Raw genomic sequence first — 26265 nt, forward strand, 5'->3', positions numbered from 1 at the left:
TGAAGAAATTTTCTTTTTATTTAAGAAATCTGAAATGAGAAAAATTTAAACCCCCCCCCTTTTTTTTCACATCCTCGTTTCCCTTTTTCCAAAACTGATATCAATTCAAATTTCTAATGGAGTTTGCAACAATAACTACTCTTTTAAATACATCATAAAATATTAAAATGTAAAATAAAGTGCTTGTTATCACTAAATGGTAAAGATTGGTTGGTAGTAAAAGTGAATATACATTGTTTATTGTATAAAACAATAAAAAAAACTTAATCAGAAACATTTTATATTGGCAAATTTCCAATGAAGTTATTTACATAAAGTTATTGGCAAATAAAAATAGAAAATGACATCATAGTCATGTCTGGCAAATGTCCAACATACAGTACAGTTCAAGAGTACCAACTCTCCCACACCCTACACCGAGGAAAATGTCGGAGCCACTCCGACAAACTCCGATATTCCTCTCAAAATGTTGGGAGGAATTTGGGAGTAATCTCTCCCAAAATCAGGTAAATGTTTATTGTGATAACGAGCTCACTCTCGACACCGAGGAATTAATTGCCCTTATCCTACTTTGATCTATACCGGCACAAGACTGAATGGGTAATTGGATTACCTGACAGGTAAAGGTTGAAGTTATAAAGAGTTATATTTCCGGTCTACTGTACCAGTTTAAGTGTCAAACCGGTGTATAATTTTAAATGTCTTTTATACTAATTAAATTTCAGTTGTGGTAATAAAAACTAAAGTCAAAATATTTTCGTATTTTTTGTTAGCCCATCTAAAAATATCTTAACCTTAATGTACTTGCTTTAAAAAAAAAAACGATTATAAAATATAGCGGAATATGTGAAAAACAAAATATTCTACTTCAAAGTTAAAGTCTTTATTTAAAAATTATAAGTCTAAAAGTTTTATATATGCAAGTAAAAAGGAAAATTTATTCACCATTCATTAGACAAAATGATTGCCCCGTATTAATTGTGTAAATCTACGGCATTTTCTTTTTACGATTATCTAATTGCTGGAATGAATAAAAGATTTAAAAGCAAAATGTTGTTGTTAATTCTTTCAATTGTATTTAAGTTTTATAAAAAATGAAAACTACTTAATTTTGACCTCGATGTCTTCACCAGTAAATTAATATTTTATTTACGAAATGAGCATACTTGTGTAAAAATAACCGGAAACTTTCGCTAAATTAATCTGAGCAGTTAAATAAAATTACGTGTTTGAAAGTTTTGTATATTCAAGTAAAAAGGAAAAGATTATTCACCATTCGTTATGCTTAACAATTACGGCATTTTCGTTTTACGATTTTGTTGGCAGTACAGCAGAATAATAATACATTTCCGTTACAACAGGAATACTTCCAGCTGCATTAATTCGTCTTTGTTTAATATTAACTTTCGCACAATGAATGTAAATTTGTGTATTTTCAACAAAAGATTTTAAAAACAATTATTTGCCGTGCGAAGACAATTCCACGATACACATCTCAGTTATCAACAGTTTGGGTTGAACTTGAACTTGACTTACTTAACAATGTTAAATGCTAAAAATAGTTAACATCAATGTTATCCACAGCACGAGTTTTTTAAAGGGCGGGAAAAAATATCGCGTACTAGTAAACTCAGGTGACCTTTCTGGCCGACCGTGGGAAAGTCCATTCAAGGTTTCTAAAGTTGCAGAACAACATTTTTGTGCAATCGTATTGAGGCTCCAGAAGGTCCTTTTACAATTGATTTATCGGGAAAATATAATTCTTATCCGAATAAACGTGAACACATTTTTAACTATTTGAATTTTAATGTTTTATCTTTCAAAAAAGAAAGTACATTAATTATATGTCCATGGTCAATAATATAGATTTACAGTTGGTGATGTATTAATGGAAATTATGATGGAAATTGTCCGGGGTGACTGATTGTATTCAAATGACAATAATCATGATAATACGATAAAGAAATGCCAATTGTAGGCGTTTGGGAAATTTTGAAAATAAAATGATGACTGATTTAACTGGAATAGAATATTATGATGGGCAATTATGAGGTTTGATAAATTTTATTAATAATTAAAGGATTAGTGACCTATCGGATAGCGATAAGCGGATTACTTATCATCACAACTTTTAACATCTTTTGTAAACGTAAAATGATTGAGCGTCATAAACTTGTCAAACACCGATTATAGTACATTTATAATATAATTAATGTGAAAATATTTTTCACTTTCCAAATTCAAATGACGAAATTGATATAAATACTTTCGTCAATTTGAAAATCGTTCCGTAAAATGCGAAAATGACGAACACTATCAATATCACTTGAAATTATTTCCTCTGTCAACAGAGTTGTCATTTAACAGTTTCTGTTCGTAATTTGAATTATTCAAGTCTGTATAAATGTACCGAGGTGGTGAAACATCATATTTTACATTGCTCAATAAATTAAGTTTACTTGATGATCCGATGAATCGGGTTACCGAAAAAAAAACATGATTTTATTAGCCAGTTGATTTTTTAATAATGAACAATTAATGCGCTGATATTGCTTATTGAATAAGTTATAAAAGAAACTAATTGTGGCAAAATCGTCCTTGCTGAAAGAACACAATGTATGACCTGACCGGACTGTAATAGAAACACAAAATAACAATTTTCTTCATACTTTTTCGTATGTACGTTCTATTTTAAAGATAACGGCATAAGACACAAATATAAAAGATAATAATTATCTTATTCTAAATGATATTGTCACATCTTTATCTGTCAAAGAAAGGAAAACATTTGTTCAATTTATAATACCGTGATTTTAAAGCACACCTGTGCAACCAAGATCGATTAAATGTTCAAAGGTAAATTATCTGGGTAATCCAATTATGTTGTCACGCGTCGTTAATTTGAAGTACATCCGATGGGCAATAAACCAATTAACAGCCACGCGGTGTTGGGAGAGAATCTTTGGAGGATTTTAGGAGTGAAATCCGCGGTACTCGGTGTAAATTTTAACACGGAAATCGGAGAAAAAAGTTATCGAATCGATATTTTTGAACAGTACTGTACACTATCTAAAAACATTTTAGATAAGATAAGGAAAAAAAGCTTCATCAGCAACATTTTATATTGGCAAATTTCCAATGAAGTTATTTACATAAAGTTATTGGCAAATAAAAATAGAAAATGACATCATAGTCATGTCTGGCAAATTTTCAACATATATTATCAACTACTATTCTATACAAAGAAAGATAACTCCAATTGAAAATTAATTGCTATTGCACAATATTGTGCAATTAGATATTTCTTGCTATTGTGCAATACTGTGCAATTGAAAATTTCTTGCTATTGCACAATACTTGATATGGAATCCTGATTTGGACCAACTTGAAAACTGGGCCCATAATCAAAAATCAAAGTACATATTTAGATAAAGCATATCAAATAAGCCCAAGAATTTAATTTTTGTTGAAATCAAAATTAGTTTAATTTTGGACCCTTTGGACCTTAATGTAGACCAATTTGAAAACTGGACCAAAAATTAAGAATCTACATACACAGTTAGATTTGGCATATCAAAGAACCCATTTATTCAATTTTTGATGAAATCAAGCAAAGTTTAATTTTGGACCCCCATTTGGACCAACTTGAAAACTAGGCCAATAATTAAAAATCTAAGTACATTTTTAAATTCAGCATATCAAAGAACCCCAAGGATTCAATTTTTGTTAAAATCAAACTAAGTTTAATTTTGGACCCTTTGGACCTTAATGTAGACCAATTTGAAAACTGGACCAAAAATTAAGAATCTACATACACAGTTAGATTTGGCATATCAAAGAACCCATTTATTCAATTTTTGATGAAATCAAACAAAGTTTAATTTTGGACCCCCATTTGGACCAACTTGAAAACTAGGCCAATAATTAAAAATCTAAGTACATTTTTAAATTCAGCATATCAAAGAACCCCAAGGATTCAATTTTTGTTAAAATCAAACTAAGTTTAATTTTGGACCCTTTGGACCTTAATGTAGACCAATTTGAAAACGGGACCAAAAATTAAGAATCTACATGTATAGTTAGATTCAGCATATCAAAGAACCCCAATTATTCAATTTTTGATGAAATCACACAAAGTTCAATTTTGGACCCTTTGGGCCCCTTATTCCTAAACTGTTAGGACCAAAACTCCCAAAATCAAACCCAACCTTCCTTTTATGGTCATAAACTTTGTGTTTAAATTTCATAGATTTCTATTTACTTATACTAAAGTTATTGTGCGAAAACCAAGAATAATGCTTATTTGGGCCCTTTTTTGGCCCCTAATTCCTAAACTGTTGGAACCAAAACTCCCAAAATCAATCCCAACCTTCCTTTTGTGGTCATAAACCTTGTGTCAAAATTTCATAGATTTCTATTCACTTAAACTAAAGTTATAGTGCGAAAACCAAGAAAATGCTTATTTGGGCCCTTTTTGGCCCTTAATTCCTAAAATGTTGGGACCAAAACTCCCAAAATCAATCCCAACCTTCCTTTTGTGGTCATAAACCTTGTGTTAAAATTTCATTGATTTCTATTCACTTTTACTAAAGTTAGAGTGCGAAAACTAAAAGTATTTGGACGACGACGACGCCAACGTGATAGCAATATACGAGCAAAAAATTAAAATTTTTGCGGTCGTATAAAAAGACAATTTGATTGCTACCTCAACACCACCATGTTCATAGAACTGTGCTGCATATTTTTGTTGTTCATCATCTGCATTTGACTCTTCATTTGATCTCCTAGGTTCAAAGTTCATCAAATTACCCAACAAAGTCTGCAATAAAAGATTAACAATTTAGAATTTTGGTAACTTTTTTTTGTTAATGCTACAATTAAATATTTTCTCTTAACATTTACATTTAAAAAATAATTGAAAAGGTTTTATAAACACCATGTGTCTAACTTGCTACTGCCGCTGCCAAGGTAAAAGTGTTATGTTGATTACCAAAGAGTAGAAGTGTAATGTTCACTTAAAAAAAATCAAACACTTTTATCAATAAAATACAGAAAACCTAAAATAACAAGAATGTGCCACTAGTATATGGATACCCCCGGTGGAAATTGTCATTTTCTATGTTCAGTGGACCTTGAAGTTGGCGTTAAAACTCTAATTTGTCATTAAAATTTGAAAGATCATTTCAAAGGGAACATGTAAAATAAGTTTAAAATTGATTGGACATCAACTCCATCAAAATCTTTAATCTGAAGCTGGACAGATAGAACGAACTTGATAATATTTGGACTTTTTCAATAGATTCTATATTCATATATTTATTGATCTTGTTGCAGCAAATGTCAAAGTATCATAACATTTGATGAAGGTTTGACAAAGTTATTTATGTCTGGATTTTTTCCCACCTTGACACTTTATTACAACTTGATATAAACTGAAAACATACATTTATAAGACCTGACATCCATGACCAGAGTAAAATCCAAAAAATATTGATTTTCCCAAAACACTGCAAAATTGCAATTTGCTTATTGCTGAAGGCCGTACATTTATTTATAGTTGTTAATTTCCATGTAATTTGGTCTCTTGTGGATGGGTTGTCTCTTTGGTAATCATATCACATCTTTCATTTTAAAAAACATTTCAATAAATACCAAACAGATGTTCTCTATTTAATAGTAACTGGAAACGACAAAATTTTGAATTATTGTCGGTCATGCATGGGTAAAAAAATCTCAACCCCTTCTCTCTTAAATTATATCCAGTAGACTATTTCATGTCTAAATATAGAACCAATTACCTTGAGATTCTCTAAACACAGATCATCATCTGCATCCATATGTGTGCTAAAGTAGTCCAACTCTGCTACTATCTCAGGGATACCACTCCCCTCACCTATCTCCTCAATCACATGTTCTGGCAACTGAAGAAAAACAAAAATTACATAAATACATTACAAGTATGCTTGGGTAGTCCATCTCTCATGTTCAGTCTAATTTTAGAGTGTTTTTTTTTTAAGTGGGTAGAAAGATGTATTCATCTTTTCTATTCTTACATAATATTATGAATATGAAATCAGTATAGACCCCACTCGGGATTATTTCAGAAATAAACTGAACAGGATAAAATGATTTTAAGTCCATCATAGCAGTCATGTTCAAACAAGTAAAATATCATTGTCACTTCCAAAAAGATTGAACCTTGCTAAATATTGATAATTTTTTTTATCAACTTTGCGTTTCAAAAGCAAATTTCCTACACATACATAATTAATAAGGCCAAATAAAAATATATGTGTCGTTCCAGTTACCCAACAGTCCCTAGTTGAAACCCCCTGACCCTAGAACTTTTTTTTCCATTTCTGAAAAATAAATTTTCAAACAATCAAATTATGAGGATTGTAAATTTAAATAATTAAATTCCAAAATTGCTGTCATCTGAAATTCCATCAGAAGTATCCCTTTACATGTGTAAAATGCAACAAAGTCATAACAGAATGAAACAAAATGAACTAAAAATGCAACATGACTGTTTATCATGTTTATTTAACAACCAAACTCATGTAAAATGAGACAACCTTCTGGTTAGGGCGTACATAATGCCGTAATCAATTTCAGTTAACACATGATTTTTTCGGGATTTTGACAATCCCAAAAAATATTAAAAAAAAAATTTGCCGACCTACAGATCCTTTTATTAATGTCATAGGAAACCTCAAATTAAAAAAAAATAATGCATATGTTTTTTTATAACTCAATGGATAGTTTTCATTATAAAACTTATGTACATATACTTTTTTCTAAAGAAATTTCTTTAATTTGTTCATATTTAGAAGTTTACTTTATTTTAATTGCTTCCTGGAAATGGAAGGAAGCAATTCCTCCCCCCCCCCCCCCCATATTTTCCGTATGAACCTTAGAGTGACCAATCTGGTAAGATTCCGATGATTGCAATACGCATGGGTATCCTTAAAATAAACAATTATCTGCTTGTACATTGTACATCTTACATAGATGCCAACCCCCTTTTGACACAATCAGTAACAAACTATCAAATTTTCCGTATTTTTGAAAAGTTTTCAGTAGTCATTCAAAAATGTGCATTTACCAACTAGAGGTTCTAAAGAGCCTGTGTCGCTCACCTTGGTCGATGTGAATATTAAACAATGGACACAGATGGATTCATGACAAAATTGTGTTTTGGTGATGGTGGATCTTACTTTACTAAACATTCTTGCTGCTTACAATTATCTCTATCTATAACAGTACTTTCTGTGGAAAATGTTATTGAAAATCTTCAAATTTTAAGAAAATTGTTAAAAATTGACTATGAAGGGCAATGACTCCTTAGGGGGTCAATTGACTATTTTGGTCATAGTGACTTATTTTTAGTTCTTACTTTGCTGTACATTATTGCTGTTTACAGTTTATCTCTATCTATAATAATATTCAAGATAACAAAAAAACACCAAAATTTCCTCAAAATTACCAATTCAGGGGCAGCAACCTAACAACCGATTATCCGATTAATCTGAAAATTCCAGGGCAGATAGATCGTGACCTGATCAACAATTTTACTTCCTATCAGATTTGCTCTTAATGCTTTGGTTTTTGAGTTATAAGCCAAAAACTGCATTTTACCCCCATGTTCTATTTTTAGCCATGACGGCCATCTTGGTTTGTTGGCCGAGTTACCGGACACATTTTTTTTAACTAGATACCCCAATTATGGCTAAGTTTGGTTAAATTTGGCCCAGTAGTTTCAGAGGAGAAGATTTTTCTAAAAGATTACTAAGATTTACGAAAAATGGTTAAAAATTGACTATAAAGGGCAATAACTCCTAAAGTGGTCAACTGACCATTTTGGTCATGTTGACTTATTTGTAGATCTTACTTTGCTGAACATTATTGCTGTTTGCAGTTTATCTCTATCTATAATAATATTCATGATAATAACCAAAAACAGCAAAATTTCCTTAAAATTACCATTTCAGGGGCAGTAACCCAACAACGGAATGTCCGATTCATCTGAAAATTTCAGGGCAGATAGATCTTGACCTGATGAACAATTTTACTCCATGTCAAATTTGCTCTTTATGCTTTGGTTTTTGTGTTATAAGCCAAAAACTGCATTTTACCCCTATGTTCTATTTTTAGCCATGGGGCCATCTTGGTTGGTTGGCCGGGTCACTCCACACATTTTTTAAACTAGATACCCCAATGATGATTATGGCCAAGTTTGGATTAATTTGACCCAATAGTTTTAGAGGAGAAGATTTTTGTAAAAGATAACTAAGATTTACGAAAAATGGTTAAAAATGGACTAAAAAGGGCAATAACTCCTAATGGGGTCAACTGACCATTTCGGTCACGTTGACTTATTTGTAAATCTTACTTTGCTGAACATTATTGCTGTTTACAGTTTATCTCTATCTATAATAATTTTCAAGATAATAACCAAACACAGCAAAATTTTCTTAAAATTATCAATTCAGGGGTAGCAACCCAACGGGTTGTCCGATTCATCTGAAAATTTCAGGGCAGATAGATCTTGACCTGATAAACAATTTTACCCCATGTCAGATTTGCTCTAAATGCTTTGGTTTTTGAGTTATAAGCCAAAAACTGCATTTTACCCCTATGTTCTATTTTTAGCCATGGCGGCCATCTTGGTTGGTTGGCCAGGTCACGCCACACATTTTTTAAACTAGATACCCCAATGATGATTTTGGTCAAGTTTGGATAAATTTGGCCCAGTAGTTTCAGAGTAGAAGATTTTTGTAAAAGTTAACGACAACGGACGACGGACGCAAAGTGATTGGAAAAGCTCACTTGGCCCTTCGGGCCAGGTGAGCTAATAAAAATTACTAACAAGTGGTTGCAAGATAATGTGCACTAAAATTTGTCGTTCAACATTTTGTCTGTAGCATGAGTTCCATTCATTAATTGCTCAGATGTTCTAGACTCATACATTTTCGATTTTGTCCAGGAGAAGTATAGAAAGGGGGAAAGCTACTTCATAAAATGCAAGTTTGCCTCTTCGGAAGTCAGTTAGTTCCCAACAATAGGTGGATAACTCCTGAGAAACCAGAAGTATTACATTGGCGTTTTCTAAATACCGGACCAGGACGGAGAAGTAATGATAAAAATCCGTGTTTTACAAAATTGAACGGCGCTGATTGGGAATCCGTAACTATTCGACTTTGACCGTAATAGCGTAGTTTTTATCTCAAAATCGGAAAAATAGTAATGGTAGGCATCTATGATCTTAACAGGTGCTCAATATCCTTGCTTTTTTGTTTATTGATGACAAACAGGTGACAATCATTAAACTTTGGCTTCAAAACATGAACTTTAATAACTTGCCATAATTTCACAATAACACTGACCGAATGAAGAAAAATTGACGATTATACGAAATTTATGTGAAAAAAATGATAAATCGTGCTTTATGATGTTTGCATGCATTGGTTCAAGAATTGGAATAACATTATTTTTCGCCGGTAACTCATTTCTGACATATGACTTTAAAAAGAATGTAACTAGAACCACACATATATTTTTATTTGGCCTTATATTTTTTTTGTAAACAGTTACCTTAAATTGAAACTTGCTAATCATTATACTGTTATTTATAGTCAATCATTTTCTTTGCAATATTCAGAAGAGTATTAATTTTAACACATTATTACCAAAATTACTTTTAAAACATTGCTTAGTTTATAATTACAAATGTAGCAAAGTGAAATGCTTAACTTTAATACGACTCAGGGTTCCCAGGTCCTAAAATTAACACCCTTTCCTCAAAACTTACTGCAAATAGCAGATTTTGTAATGATTATCATGTTATTTCCCCTGGGCTTGTTAAAAAATGATGAAAAATCTTTAGGACTGGTAATTAACATAATGAAGCAGTCATTTTCAAAATCTCATGTTCTCAAGAAACACTGTGTATAAGCTTTCCAGTAGAAAGGGTTTTAGGTCCTAAAAAAACTACAACAAAAACTTCTTTCTTTCTTTAGTTTATTTGTGGAAGGATATCTATCATTGCACATTAGTAAAAAAGTACAATATTTTTGAAAATTTGTAACTAAACGAATAAAACAAACATTAAACATGCACATGCGTCTACAGTTTCCCTATCTGAAAAAGAATCTGGGTCGGTTCGCCTTGATTCATGTTCGCCCTGATACCTGTTCGCCCAGGGTCCATTCGCCCTGATTTTTAATTTTTTCTTATTGTTGTCTAGTCGCATAATTTTAAGTACTGTAAACCAACTTATTTTCGCGACTTTCACGAGTAGAAAATTAACGCGAATATAAATCGTCGCCAATATGTAAAACTCAGATCCTTCCTTATTAAACTATATCTAGAATTTAGAAAATCGCGAAATTAAAAAGCCGCGAAATAGTTTACAAAGGGTAAAACGTGAAATAAAGTATCCGCGAACATAAGTTGGTTTACAGTATTTCAACAAAATATGTTGAAGTTTGTTGAAAAATTGACAGAATCAGAGCTCCAGATAAGAGTTCATAAATTGGGGTTTTTACCCACCATTTTCTTATATAATTGGGTGATAAAGTTTTTTAATTGCATTATTAATTCCAATTCACCCCTCGATTAATATCAAATTGGGTTTTTCACCACCAAGCTCCTTAATGTATTGGGTTTTTTCATCGACACAATATTGAATATTTAGGCAATATCAACCCCAATTTTTTTTCCATCTTAAATTAATATGTTTCTGTATGTCTTTGTTTAGCTCTTTTATTTGGTTTTGGGTTAGGGTTATTTGCTAGCTGTTTTATTTGATTTATTCACTGAGGAGCAATTATTGTAGGTTTAATTTGTGTTCCGTTTCAAACCTTTTGCCAGTTTTGTATTTTCTCACAAAAAAGGATATGTGTATTCACAGGCAGTGGCATTCGTCTTATACCTTTATATAATAAATTCTGAGACCAGTGCCTGATCAGTGGCTGTGTGCATGGTGTGTGTATTCATTTATCAACCGTAAAATGAATAAAAAATAGTATATAAACTCTAATTATACTTGAATGATTTTCTTTTATTCAATTTACATAAATCTGGGTTTAGTTGTCTTCTATTAGAACTTTTGGTTTCTGATGCTTTATCATTTCAAAATTGATTTGGCCTTTAACTTTTTCCAACTGAGTTCGTTTTTGATGAAACCCGTGTTTATTAGCAATGTTCTCGTTATGGTACGCACACAAGCCCGTGCGTTCGATGGACGCTTCCTAAAAACACTGACTGAGTCTTGTTATCATTATAACTTTCCCTCAGTTTTCCGAAAGAAGCCGAAAACATGCTTCACCGGACATTCACTTTCGTTTTAATTCAATGTATGTTATGAAAAATCCCGAGCAATGCGAAAAAAATATGACTACATGACACACGCTATTTGGATAAACACCGAGAAGATCGAAATGTTTACAAAAACACGTGTACCTATCATGCCTATTGTACAACGGAAAACTCAAACAGGGACCCATTTCAGCTACTTGATGCAGGGATCTATTTTTAGAACGACAGGAAATTTCCAATTATAAATATTATAAAAATAGTTTACGCAACGACTGTAAACAGATAAGGGTAAATAACCCAAATTATGTCCAATAAAAGGGTTGAGAACTCATGGTTTTCGCATATAATTGGGTTTTCCGTTGAATTAATTGGGTTGTTGAACCCTTCAATGGACAATTGCATTGGGTTTTCTATTATTTGTATTGCGTGATCACGCATATACGCAGCTTATCTGGAGCTCTGCGGAATATTTATATTGCCGCAATCAATTTATCATTTTCCCTTTGATTTGCAAAGTACAATACTGGAATACAATGTATATATCTTTATTGATATTTGTTAACAAAATAATAGTATCATAGATGCCAACCCCCTTTTGACACAATCAGTAACAAACTATCAAATTTTCCGTATTTTTGAAAAGTTTTCAGTAATCATTCATAAACGTGCATTTACCAATAAAAATTACCGACGAGTGGTTGCAAAGTAAAGTACAGTGGTTGCAAAGTAATGTACACTAAAATTTGTCATTTAACATGTTGTCTGTAGTATGTATTCCATTCATTAATTGTTCAGATGTTCAGATGTTCTCGACTCAAACATTTTTGTTTTGTCAAGGAGAAGTAGAGAAAGCGGGAAAGCTACTTAATGAAATGCAAGTTTGCCTCTTTCGGAAGTCAGTTAGTTACCCAACAATAGGTTGATAACTCCCGAGAAACCGGAAGCATTACATTGGCGTTTCCTAAATATTGGACCAGGACGGAAAAGTAATGATAAAAATCCGCGTTTTACAAAATTGAACGTCAATGATTGGGAATCCGTAACTATTCGACTTTGACCGTAATAGCGTAGTTTTTATCGTAAAATCGGAAAAACTACGGAAAAATCGTAATGGTTGGCATCTATGTAGTATTCAGTCAACTACGAATGTATGCAGTATAACTGAGACTAACGCTATAGTCTAAATGACTAGATAAACTACATCATTGTTTTTATTAATTTCAAGCTGAATATTTTATCAAAACAAAACGTTTGTTTTATTATTTATTCATCGAAAGACAAGTATCACAATAATCAGTGATCCAAATTATTTTGTCCTTGAACAATTAATGATCCTGAAAAAGCCATAAACTTTTAAATATTTCCATGTTTCCATAAATTTCAAATACCATAGAAATATCTGAATAAGTTTATTCAACTGCAATGCCCTGAATATTTATATTTTTTAGTAGGGCGAATTGACTCCATGGGCGAATGAACTCAGGGCAAACGGACCCAGGGCGAACATGTTATTGGGGCGAACGGACATACCTCTGAAAAACCTTTGATAATAGACATAAATGAGACATAATTCTAAGACATTTACAACTTCATCTGTTTTCTTTGAAAACTATTAACTACATTTTTTTGAACTCCTGTCTATCAAGATTAATTGGTGGTTGCTTAACTTCCAGTGGCAAATATCGCATGCAAGTTCAGGACTAGTCAAGAGAGTAAAGTATAATGTGAAGATTAAATTTCATAATGGAAAAACCCAGGTGGGGCATGAATAGCATCACTCAGCAGAGTTTAATTCACAATAAGAAGATATATATGTCGAATTGTATCATATTCATAAATAAGAAAGACAAATATAAATCAAATTCAACAAAGGAATGTATAGAAAAGGAAGATTTATCTTTGTTTACATTTCTCAAGATGAATGTGAAAGTCAAAATAAGGTTGGGATTTTTTTTCGAGTTGTCTGAACAAACCTGACTTAAGCGTTTATAGGCATTTCCTGAATATTGCCATTGTTCTTGGGCAAGGAATACAGAAGATTTACTGGGGAAAGTTCGCTTTTTATGTCGTATCATTGTCTTTTTTTGCTTTCTCTTTCACTGAACAGCTGAAACTGAGCTCGGCGGTAAAAATTATCTGCGCATTCTTTTGCACGCACTTCCTGCAATCGCATACATCATTAAAAATAAAATGTATCGTCAATATAAAACAAAACATGGTCAAATCAAAGAGTTGCAAATCATATTGAGCATATAATAAATTAGTTAAATTTGTGCATAACAAAATAATTCATCCTTTTAAATAATTGAATTCAGTAGTTTCAGTGATATAAGCGACACATAACAGTTGCCCATGGAGAGGTGTGACGCTTCGTAAAGCTAGAAATAGAATGTTGTATTTTAAAGACATCTATACATGTGAAACCTATTGATTTTGTTTCTGTTGTAAACAAAATAAAGACATATAACCATGATGTTTTGTTTTGATATGACAAAGTTGAATTTAAGTTTGTAAAACAGTTCAAATATGGATTAATTTTGTAATATTTAAGTGACAATGAACTATGACACGAGATATAATAAATAGTGAGGTATGTATTTTACTTATCTTTTTCTCCCACACTATGAGCGAATTAAAATAATTGTGCTTAACTGTTTTAAATTTTTTTAGAAGCAGTGATGTTTTCTCTCTCTCTCTAAATCCACCAAATCCGTAAATATAAATGTTTCAAATTGCATTGACCTTTAAATAGGTTTTTTTAGTAGTTATAAGTGGGATTCTATACTTGAATGAACTTCAATTTTTACTGTTAATTATAAATGCATGAATAAATTGTAAGAAGATAGGTCTTTTTCTTAAAATTTTGCTCAATATTTTTTTAACTTTTGTAACTGACGGATAAACTTTCCATTGTGTCATGACTCACCACAAAAAAAGTGCACAGTAAATAAGTAGATGGATTAGAGACTTTACCATAACGTCTGTGGACAGTACTTTGAGCGATTTCTATTTGTCCACTGAAATCCTTCATTATAATAATTACGCTTCCTTGCATAAAAAAAAACCCTCATAGCCCTTTAAAGTGTCATAGACATTTGGAATAAATATCATTTTATCGCTGCTTCAAATCTGAGGTATTATCAATTAATCATGTTATCATAGTTTAAGCCTCTGGCTACACAACTTATAGCAGTATTAAGAATTGCAATTTTACTAATGACTGGACCTTCCCCAATAGAATTTTCGTTTCCAGTGAATGCCATATTCACCTTATTTGAAGAGGAGTTTTTCTAGTGATGGAAATATCGTTCATGACACAACTATTCCCTATTTCATGGAGTTTGTGAACCATCATCGAAAGCAGCCTTTACAATCTGAAATAAAAGTATATCATTAAATACCTCTACCATACATTGTACAATGCACACTGGTAAATAATCATTCATTGGAAAATACAAAATAAGCAATGTTCCATCAGCATTTATAGAACAAATGTGGTAAAAAAATCTATGCTTATAATAAAATGCAAGATGAAAATGACTCAACTTTAACTATAAGTTAGCAAATATAGTTTGAGGTACTGTACCTATTGTGGATTCATTTATTTTCGTGGGTATCAATTTCGTGGTTTTGTCAATCTCTGTATTCAAAGCCTATTGAAAAGTTGATATTCGTTGAACATTTGATTTCGTGGTTCCATTGTACAATGTACTCACGAAATCCACGAAAATTGGTATCCAACGAATAATAATGAATCTACAGAATTTGAAATTGAAATTGATTGTTTTGCTGCAAACCTGTCCTCTTTCACATATCAACCGATCGTCTGTCATGTCTGTATATTGTCCTCTTTCACATACATTGTACCACCTGCATCTTGGCAATAATCGTAGCGAACCCAGTCCCCTGCCAACCAAACATATATTGTATAAATATGCTATTAGAACGTCCTACACTCTGATCGGAAATAGCGTTATTTGTACGTTTACCAATTTTTCGGTCTCCCAATTTAAGGAAGTTAAAAAGAATAGAGAAACACTTGCATAAAGGAACAATAAAAACTACTTGACACCCATACAATAGTATCTCACATTTATTTTCTGAACCATGATAAAGTAATCTTTAGATTTCTTTAATGCTTTAAACATATCAGGTTCAGTTTGAGGGAGATTACACGGATCATTTAATATTCATAGTCTAGTGTGCTTAAGGTCTGGTTTTAAAGTGTGTCTATTATCTCCGGTTACTGGTTTAAAATATCAGTTATGTTCGGAGTACTTTAATGTGTAAATAACAGGTAGCGAAATAAAGGTAACAATACTTCAAATTCTTGTTCTTTATAAGATATGTATGTGTTATCGTGTTATTTTAAAGGATAAAATTCTTGTTAACCAGGTTTGTCACCTAACATTAGGTCACATAAATGTATATATATATATTAAAACATCAAAATTTCCCGAAAAAAGTTTTATTTTTTTTAGCTTCGACTTGTATGTTATAGAGTTCCGCGGTTTTACATTGTAAGATCTTCTCTCTTCTCATCAACATAATCTATTCAACTACACAACGGGGACATAGTTGAGTGCTAAAACAAAACTCTCTTTGAAGCATCCCCATTTCTATTTTAAATTTTATCTCCCTCTCTATATGTTAATGAACCTTGTTGTTTAATTTCAAGGAGGGAATATGATCATGATGATTTTTTGAGAAAATCTTTAAAAAAAGCCTGTCATTGTTAAAGTGTTTGTATTGGCACTTGTCTATTGTCGATGATCCCATGATGACCATGCGAAGTCAGTAATTGATTTTTGTTCATATTTATGTACATATATGTTCCTTGTGTATCCAAATTTATATTCAAACTCAGTTGTAAATCCAATCCGGATAGCATTTCAGCATAACTGTTTTTTGAGATGAATTAATTTAAAACATCTTCATGTCTGCATATGCTGCATGTTCAAATAATAATAAAAAGTATTCTATATTTATTTCACAAATGTTATTTTAAAAATCTTTCATCGTACCGAAATTTTTAAGTGCCACACTTTTATGTATGCAATTTTAAGTTCTAACAAACATTAAGTCGTCTTTCTCAAACAAAAACATAATTGCTAAGATTGAAAAAAACAACATTTTATAAGCTAAAATCCAAGCAATGTGATTGTTACTAAAGAAGAAAAAACATATAAATAAAACAACAATAGACATTAAACAATATATACTTGTAGCATTGAACATGTTGAAAGTAAAAATGTATTATTTAGTACAATATTATATTAGAAAGTAGTTTTTTTTTAATATCTTTCCTCCTCTATAGAGTTCTCTTTTTAAATATCTCGAAAATATATATCAGTTAATATTAGTCATGAATCATGCAAAGTACATGTATTGACATTATAGTTGTTTCTCTCATTATACATTTCAACTGTACTATGAAGAATAATATAGAATGTTTTAATCAAAACTCAAGCTCCGTCGAAACAATGCTACATCATTGGCGGACCCAAGCGGGATTCCGGGGGTTGGAACCCCCCTTTTTCTTTGGACGATCAATGCATTTGAATAGGAGCATATAGTTATATAGTTGGACCCCCCCTTTTTACTCTGGGTTGGGAACCCCCCGTTTTAAAATGGCTGGATCCGCCCCTGTACATGTATGTGTATTGTCTTTCAGATACATAGTAATCCATATGGCCTCAGGTGCATGTTTGTAGATGCAAAATATTACGGAAATATACTGAAAGCAACATTGAATCAAAAATTTATTGTCTTTATAAGCACTGATAACATTTTTGATCTTGAGGATTATGATAAATTATTGAAATTCTTTAACGTATATATAGTTTGCATGAATGTACTATTTGTCCTATTCTAGTATAGGTTTCTACAACTTTCTGATTTGACTATAAGAAACAACCATCTTCATTCAAAACTCCATCAAGGGTGACTGGGGGACTGAATAGAAATATATTAATATAATAATCATTGGTGTTCACTCTGATCCTCAGGAAAACCCTCCGTGCTACTTTGTTACATTTGTTGTTTATGTAGTGATATTAAGATGATAACACAATATTGACTGTTGTACCCCTATTTTTGACATTTTTACTCTTTGAGTATGTTTGTTTTGTTCATGCATCGTTGACAATGTAATGGAATTTGATGCGACTGTCATACAAGTGAGAGGTTTAGCTAGCTATAAAACTAGGTTCAATCCACCATTTTCTACATTAGAAAATGCCTGTACCAAGTCAGGAATATGACAGTTGTTATCCATTCGTTTGATGTGTTTGGACTTTTGATTTTGCCTTTTGATTTTTGATTTTCCTTTTTGAATTTTCCTCGGAGTTCAGTATTTTTGTGTTTTTACTTTTGAAATGGGGTGTCGGTTAGGCTATGAGGGATTAAGGTCGCAGTCACGTCCGGTCAGAATTGGGACGTTAAATCCGATGCCTCGTGCCAAAAAGAGTGCCCTGCTCTTTGCACGTTAAAAACACTTTAATTGCAACAAATCGTTGAAGGGTCCATAGATGGCCTGTTGCAAGGCTATATTTCTGTACATATCCAATACACCCTCATTTTCTCGTGGCAGTTTAAGTTTGTCTGACCTTCTTCCCGGTTGACCTACACATTGTATTAATTGTTAATCTGTTCTCGTCCTGAACATGCTTGAAATATTTGCCACTGGACGTTAAGCATCCAATAATCAAACAATCCTCATTGAAGTGGATCGGGCTATTAGAGGTTAGAGGTATAGGGGGAGGGTTGAGATCTCACAAACATGTTTAACCCCGCCGCATTTATGCGCCTGTCCCAAGTCAGGAGCCTCTGGCCTTTGTTAGTCTTGTATTATTTTAATTTTAGTTTCTTGTGTACAATTTGGAAATTAGTATGGCGTTCATTATCACTGGACTAGTATATATTTGTTTATGGGCCAGCTGAGGGACGCCTCCGGGTGCGGGAATTTCTCGCTACATTGAAGACCTGTTGGTGACCCTCTGCTGTTGTTTTTTATTTGGTCGGGTTGTTGTCTCTTTGACACATTCCCCATTTCCATTCTCAATTTTATTGTTAAATTACAGTAACTGTGTGATATCACATATTTTATGAGATTTTTTATTACAACTGTAAGACAGCTGGAATTTAAAATTCAAAAAAATAATACATCTCTGTAATTTCTCATTCTAATGCAATTAGTTTGTAACGATAATTTTCATTGGACGTTGATAAATATTTTGAGGGGTTAGATTCCACGTTCTACCAGTCCGTAACTAAGAAAGCCACCATTTTGAATTCTTTTTTTTTTTTTGGATATGTAATTTCTCAAAAAATAAACAAGATATTCACATTTTGAGCCTCAAAATCTTCTTTTAGTCTATATTGAAACCATTCTGAAGCGTACGAAAAGTAAAAAGACGTTTAGTATTCATGTTTGACATTCAGAGTAAACACATGACGTCACATTGTTTAGATGCTAAAGACCATACAACGGTTTCGCGGACTTTTTCATATATGCCATTTTTAAGCCAAAATATTTATTAAATGACATTTATTTTAATATGTGGCATTAGAATAGAGATAACTGTATTGTATTTTAAGCTTGGCCTTCGTAAAACTTGATTTTACTGTCGCAAATATCCGTTTACCTATCTCCGCTCCGCGTCGCTAGGTAAACTCAATTTGCGACAGTAAAATCTACGTTTTACGAAGGCCAAGCTTAAAATACAATACAGTTATCTCCTAAATTATATACATTTGTATGTGTGTGTGTATCAATTTCAAATGCAAGTGAAATTGGTGGTAAAACTTTCGAACTGTCTTAAAATCATGATATCTCTAGAACAAAAGTATGATATTTTCTTGAAATTTATACATTGCTGCATAAATTTTGGTTACATTAGTATTAGTTAATCGTATACAGGGTCACCATGAATGTTGGACAAATTTTGACGCATTTAACAATCTGTCAATGTCTACGGATGGAAAAATAGAAAAAAAAACGCCTTTCAGGACTTTTAATCATACTTGTACTCTCAAATCAGTACTCTCAAATCATATTTTCTTGTTAATCGACCTGTTGATACTGTTTATAATGCTTTTTTGTTATTTTTTATTTATATGGATCTTGTCTGTACACCAGCTTTGATTATTTGTAATATCTTCAATTTTTCACTTATTCTTACAACATTTGTATAAACTTCAAGATTATAAAAAAACCGGTTTTTTTCTAAAGTGAACATTGATTGGTTAAATAATTCTCAGTCATGTCCTGTGTTTGAATTTGTTTGTTAGCTTTTTGGTCATGAATGTTTGTCTCTAATATTTAATTAACTGTGCATTTGTATTCAGATATCGCAGATCAAAGTTATTCGTTCATTGTTTAATCATACGTTTTTTGAAAAATTTTGATTGAGTTAAGTCTGCCAATTGATATTCTATCGTATGTTTTTCTTTGTTGTGATGTTATGCTATTGTTTCAGAAAAAGGGAGAAGGTTTGGATCCATTAAAACGTTTAATCCCGCTGCAAATGTTTGCACCTGTCCTAAGTCAGGAATCTGATGTACAGTAGTTGTCGTTTGTTTATGTAATATATACGTGTTTCTCGTTTCTCGTTTTGTTTATATAGATTAGACCGTTGGTTTTCCCGTTTGAATGGTTTTACACTAGTAATTTTGGGGCCCTTTATAGCTTGTTGTTCGATGTGAGCCAAGGCTCCGTGTTGAAGGCCGTACTTTAACCTATAATGGTTTACTTTTTAAATTGTTATTTGTATGGAGAGTTGTCTCATTGGCACTCACACCACATCTTCCTATATCTATTGTATACCGCGCTTTGATGCTGCGCTTACATTTATATTGACTTTTTTTGCATTCTTATTTACTCAAAGCTCCACTTTACATATATGTACCAGAAATGAAAATCACACACAAAAAACAACTGAAAAACAAAACCGAAAATTGATGACCCAATGATTCTTAAAACGAAATTTGTTGCAATTTTATTAATATGAAGAAAAATACATGGACTTGATTTCGAAAATCGAGATTTTAAAGATAATATTAAGAAAGATAAAGATATAATATTTTTTTATTGTAATAATATTTTATATGATAATTGTGCGACTTCCACTCGAATATGCATCGGATAACGAACCTGGTAAAATACTGTCTTAAGTTATGCCTTTCAGGTAATTTGTATTGTAACAAGTTTTTCGACAGTCTATTTTAAATTTGTATACAGCTTATTTGAATTCGATGCGATTTAGGTGTTTGGCATACATGGTGTAGACATTTGGCTAGTGTTGAAGTCATATGTGTATTTCTTGATGTGCATTTTGGCTTTCTTACACACTTAATACAACACACATGTTTGAAGATTAAAAACGAAACATGTGTATATACATTTTCATTTAAATTAATATATACATGATGTACACTGTATTTTGTATAGATTAATTCATTATTTGTGTTTTTTTATTTTCATTTCAGAAAAAAAGTGGTAATGTCTGCTTTGACGGAGTAACTAAATTTGTTTAAAGAACAAGCAATTGGCAATGAAAACAAAAGAAAGTGAGTTAAGTAACAAAAAATCCAATTTTGAAGCCACTCTGTACAAAAATGTCAGCAGAGGTCCATATGAACGAAAATCGCCAATTTCTTACTGCTCTGACAGGTTTTAGCGAAGAATCAAAATATGATGACGTAAACAATTTGAAAAACACTGTAAACGACAACTGGAACGAAGCAGTCACTCCATGGAAGGCTGTTTCGTCACATCCGAGATACTATCCTTATCAAACATCTCTCGTGATTAAGCGAAAAACAAAACCTAATGACAATAGAGTACCAGATTGGCAGAAAACCAGTTTAGATGGCGACGTCAAGCCAACTGTTCGTTGTGTTGGTGATGAATTGGAAAGTGGTTCGTATTTACACTGGAAAGGAATGGTCGAACAAGTTACATACAGATACGTACCTCACAATGGGTACTATAGAACCATGAAATTTTTAGGTTTAGACAAAAGGGAATGGTTTACTGTAAACAAAAAACAACCAGAGCAAGTATCTATGAGCTGGCAGAGCAAAAGATATCAGAAAGAATTAAAACGCCAATTAAAACGCGAATTTGAAAAGCAAAATAAAAGAGAAAGTGTTCCAAAAGATTCATTGAAATTACAGTTAACTCAATTAGATCTACAACCAGAAGAGACTTGTTTAGAAATATCTGAGAAACAAGAAACTAGAAACGACCAATCACATAGACGCGCGATAAGTACGAAATCATCTGACTTTTCTAAACGTTACCAGAAAGACCAAGACGGGTATCTTATTCCAGAAATCAAAAGTGCTCCTTTATTACCCGGAGATTTATATAAATCTAGAAGTGACCTATATATTGAAAATATTTCAACACGTATAAATGCCTTAGAAAAAGAAATAGCGAACGATACTAGATTACGGAAACCTCAGGAAGATCCTATAAAACAATTATTTAGACCTAAAGGAAAGGAGAAAGGAACAGAAAGAGATGTAACTCCTCGTCCTTATAAGAAAGAAGCATTGCCAGAGGAGGTGTTTACTGCCAAAAGTATAGGGACACAAGAATTAAAACCTCCGGAAAAACTGAATCCAATCACACGGCTGTCAACAGCTTCAACGTCCGATTCTAAAAATGCACCCGTCACTCAGTTAAAATATACAACTTCGTCGGGAAATAACGCTACTAATTACAATCTACCAACCCTTGATCTCGAGAAAACGTTAAATTCGTACAAAATGGCAATAGAAAGCACAAGACATTCTTTATTAACAACTCTCAATGGAAAACAAATTGCGCGAAGAACAATTACTAGTAAGAACTATAGTTCACCAACAACAATAACAATATGTGACAACGGCAACGGATCCGACAAAGGATCCATTCAGGATTATATGCAGCCGCTGAAAGGAGATAAGCGGTTCAGAAATAAAAAGGAACCACTAAATGTCGCTGCTCTTTTGCCCGAAATAGCGGGAAAGCGATTAGAAGTTCCAACAACTACACATAGATGGCTATAAACATTGTAGAACGTCGAATTGCGTTAAACTATGTTCTAGATAAAAGGAAGTTATCAATGATAAAGTGTGACACAAAATAAAGTTTGAAGCATAAACAACAATAGCTTTCGGAACCCGAATAATTAAGTCCCTCCCCGTCATAGACTCTCTTGAATGACTGAATATTATTCGGGTTGCAGCTTTCATTGTTTTGTGAATGAACTGCATGAGTCCAGTCAGAAAGAATGGTGCTTTGATGTTGTATGTGCACTAAGTACCCGACTTTTTATTTTCGATTAATGATTCCATATCTGTATAGATGCAAATTGTGACGGATTTATTTCATTTGTTTTATTTCTGATAGTAAAATTTCGAGTTTCGATGATAATTTGAATTATTTTCTCACATTTAAATTTTACTAAGTTTTAAAGACTTTACCAGATTAGAAACGATTGATTTATTTTCGTTGTCACAGGAGAAGGTAAAATGTATAATAATTCAAAATGTTACATTAAGAAAATTGTCCTTGATTTTATTTTGTTATTCATTTATTTCTCAGTAGAATTTGAAGGTAGAAATATGACAAATTAAAAATAAATCTAAAAGGATTGCAGAAGACAGTATGCCTGTTCAAATCCAACGCCTCTTCTGAAGCGCTTTGCATTTCAGCGTGTAAAAATACGATATTCGATCATGTTACTGTATGGAACATTTATGACATCCTTTTAATCTGATTATGTTTTCATTTGAAACAAACAGTTGGTAGGAGGGCAATACGCTTAGAGTGCCAAATATTCGGGTTTAAAAAGAACGATTAAGGAAAGTAGTTCATTATTTTACTGCCAAAATCAATACAATTCATTTTTCAACTTAAAATTAATCCCACATGCAAATACCAACAGAGCTCAGAATTTGCTGACCAAGGAATACAATGTAAAACTATAATTCCAATAAATAAGTATATTGTAAGGCCTTGAAATAAAAAACCCAATAAAAATGGTTGAATTAAATGATTAATTATAGAATTACAATGACATTATTTTTGATTATGTAAATTCAAAATAAACATGAAAATGATAACACAATTGACAAAAAATATTGGGCATTACAACAGACCAAACAACAAACACCAATCATGTTACATGTTATGTAGCAGCGAAGTCACTTCTGGTGTTTGTTTATATGTCAATGAAACATGACCGATCCCTATTAATATGATGTCAAAAGACCCATCAAGCAACCGTCGACTCTATCTTGAAATGTCATCTGCATGACGAATTAAGTACCATTTACTCTGGATGGTCACTAACAGTTTACATGTTTATGCAGCATGGTTTATGTATAATCTTGTTTTATTTCTTTTTCATTGTGCAATCACTTTGTTAATATAGTGCCTTTTTGGATTGGTTGAACAATCCTTATTGTTTTATTTGTATTAAATGTTTATTTATAACAAATATTTATTTACAACATTAAATATGTATACTCTTTTATTTTTTTATATAGTTTTTGTTGGATCGTGAGAAATTGTTTTGTAAACAAAGCTATATGCATACATTCCGAGAGCAAAGTGTTTAAAGTGGGTTTATTAAACATCCTTCTGAACATTTTTTTTAATTAACTGCTTTGGAGAAGCATTTGTTAGCTTAAAGTTAGCGTTTGTTTAACTGCCCACGTCGCATTGCAAAACTGTATTGAAAATGATACTTTATTTATTTAGTTTGTAGGAGCACTTAACCACGATAGAAATACCGTGTTATTTTAGATATACGAAGGTCGCAATTGTGTATTTTGAAATATTTCTATTCTATTGACACTGTCTGCATCAGTTTGTTCACTCTTTAAAAAGTTCAAACTTACAGGTCATTTCTAATCTAACTTATAATGTTGAAATCAAATGAAACAGATGCAAATATAGGTCCTAAATTGTGAAATATCGGTCCCGTTCTTATCTTTTTACACTTTTCAACTCAATCAATAGTGCTCTCAAGACTATTGTGTACAAAACAATCTTCATTAATTTGCTAACAACACATATTAATGACCGATATCCTATGTTTTTAGTATTTTAGCCCAAATCGATCAAAAGACCAATTTTCGTATTATCACGGATCTATAAAATGACAATATTACGTGTATGTAATTTCCTATATTGGCAAATTCCTTTGAATTTTATTTAACAAGTCTTTATCAAGTGCTTTCTGTTACATTGAATTGAACTCTTTTTAAAGTCAATTATGAAAGCAGTTATATGGAAGAACGCATTTATTTAATCGAAAAGTATTTTAAAAAGACACAATTACTTTGCAAAATAAGTTAAGTCAAGTGCTTTAAGTACAACTGTTTTTCTTTCAAGTAAAGGCTGTATGCAGTTTTCTTTCTTGTATGCAGTTTGCATACGTTTTGAGATAGAATTAAACATAAATCAATTCAATATTTTATCAAAATTTCACCTCTCAATAATATATGATACAAAATAACATTTAATGTAAAAATATATAGACGTGAAAAGAGAGCTATAATCTGTACAGAATTATAAGAGACATTAAAACATTATATATAATTCGTCTATTATAAAATATATTTATAAGAACATTATTTACAGTATAAAATATGTTTACGGCTATTTCAAATAAGATAGCCGGCTTTGGCACAGCTACGAATCATATAATTATCTGTAAAAAAAAACCCGCTAATGTCTGTTTACCATCAAAAGACATAAAATAACTATTGATATGTGTTGCTTCATCAAATACGTATTTTTTTTTCTAAAATCGTTATATAAAGGACACGATAAAATAACATGGGCTTTATCTTCTAAAATATACTTACAATTATCACAGACTTATGACTATTGTTTGCTTTCATACGAAATGACTGTATGGTTTGCTTTGCATAAGAAATGACTGTATGTGTTACTTTCATACGTAATGACTATGGGTTGTTTTCACACAATATTACTGTATGGATTGTTTTATACGAAATGACAATTTGAGTTGTTTTTATACGAAATGATTGTTTGGGCTGCTTTCATACGAAATGACTGTTTGGATTGCATTCATACTAAATGACTGTATTAGTTGCTTTCATACGAAATGACTGTATTCTGTTGAAAAGATTTCAGAGTTTATAAAATATATTTCTCTCAAGTATGCTTATTAATTTTCTCTCATTGCATAAACATAAGAAGATGTGGTGTGGTTGTCAATGAGACTATACATCAAGACTAAATGACATAGAAGTTAACAACTTTAGCTAGGTCACAATGCGGTCTTCAAAAACTAGAAAACCCATACCATATAGTGAGATATAAAAGCTTAATTATAAAGACAAGATTAAAAATGCAGCTGATATTAAAAATTTTCCAATCTTCGGTTTTGGTAAGTGGCGAGATTTTAATAAAGCATTTGTCACGTCTATTATCTATATTGCTACACGGGACATGTTCAACTTTTTGTTTCTAGATAAATGTAATAACACGGATCACCACGCCCACTGTGAAATCTATAAAGTATTCTGTTTACTTCTATTTCCTTAAAAGTTATGTAGTCGTGCACATAAGTGCATATTAAACATCTTATATCCAATATACGAAAATCAATTAACAGTTGATTGAGATGTACAGTTTTATTTGAAAGCCATTTTATTTACTTATATAGTCATGCAGATAAGTGCATATCAAACAACTCATATATTCAATATGAGAAATCAATCAACTTTTAATAGAGATATACAGTTGTATTTGATATTTTTTAAAAATGAAGTTGTTAGGATGTCCTGAATGGTTTGTAGTCGTATTATTAAAATTCAAACTGAATGATATTCTACACCATGCATTAATTATTAAACCCCTGTGTATACTTCTATTGAAACTTATGTTTGGACCTATGCCCTAGATCCCAACTTATC

General features: G+C 31.8%; 2 protein-coding genes across 2 annotated transcripts in view; one reads left to right on the forward strand and one right to left on the reverse strand.

The window, feature by feature from the left end:
- The window catches only part of LOC143080763 (short transient receptor potential channel 4-associated protein-like), a 37692-nt gene extending 24215 nt beyond the window's left edge, over positions 1-13477 (reverse strand). Inside the window, exons 1-3 of the mRNA XM_076256786.1 lie at positions 13293-13477; positions 5799-5921; positions 4706-4819 (exon numbers count right to left, since the gene is read on the reverse strand). Coding sequence (XP_076112901.1) covers positions 4706-4819; positions 5799-5921; positions 13293-13394 — 339 coding nt within the window. The 5' untranslated portion in view covers positions 13395-13477. The remainder of the gene's footprint in view (positions 1-4705; positions 4820-5798; positions 5922-13292) is intronic.
- Positions 13478-13671: 194 nt separating this feature from the next.
- LOC143080764 (uncharacterized) lies at positions 13672-23846 on the forward strand. The gene is made up of 2 exons (XM_076256787.1): positions 13672-13909; positions 20809-23846. The coding sequence occupies exon 2, from the start codon at positions 20938-20940 to the stop codon at positions 22375-22377; it is 1440 nt and encodes a 479-aa protein (XP_076112902.1). The 5' UTR covers positions 13672-13909; positions 20809-20937; the 3' UTR covers positions 22378-23846.
- Positions 23847-26265: the final 2419 nt, after the last annotated feature.

This window comes from Mytilus galloprovincialis, chromosome 6 (genome assembly GCF_965363235.1).
Source record: "Mytilus galloprovincialis chromosome 6, xbMytGall1.hap1.1, whole genome shotgun sequence".
Lineage (NCBI taxonomy): Eukaryota > Metazoa > Mollusca > Bivalvia > Mytilida > Mytilidae > Mytilus > Mytilus galloprovincialis.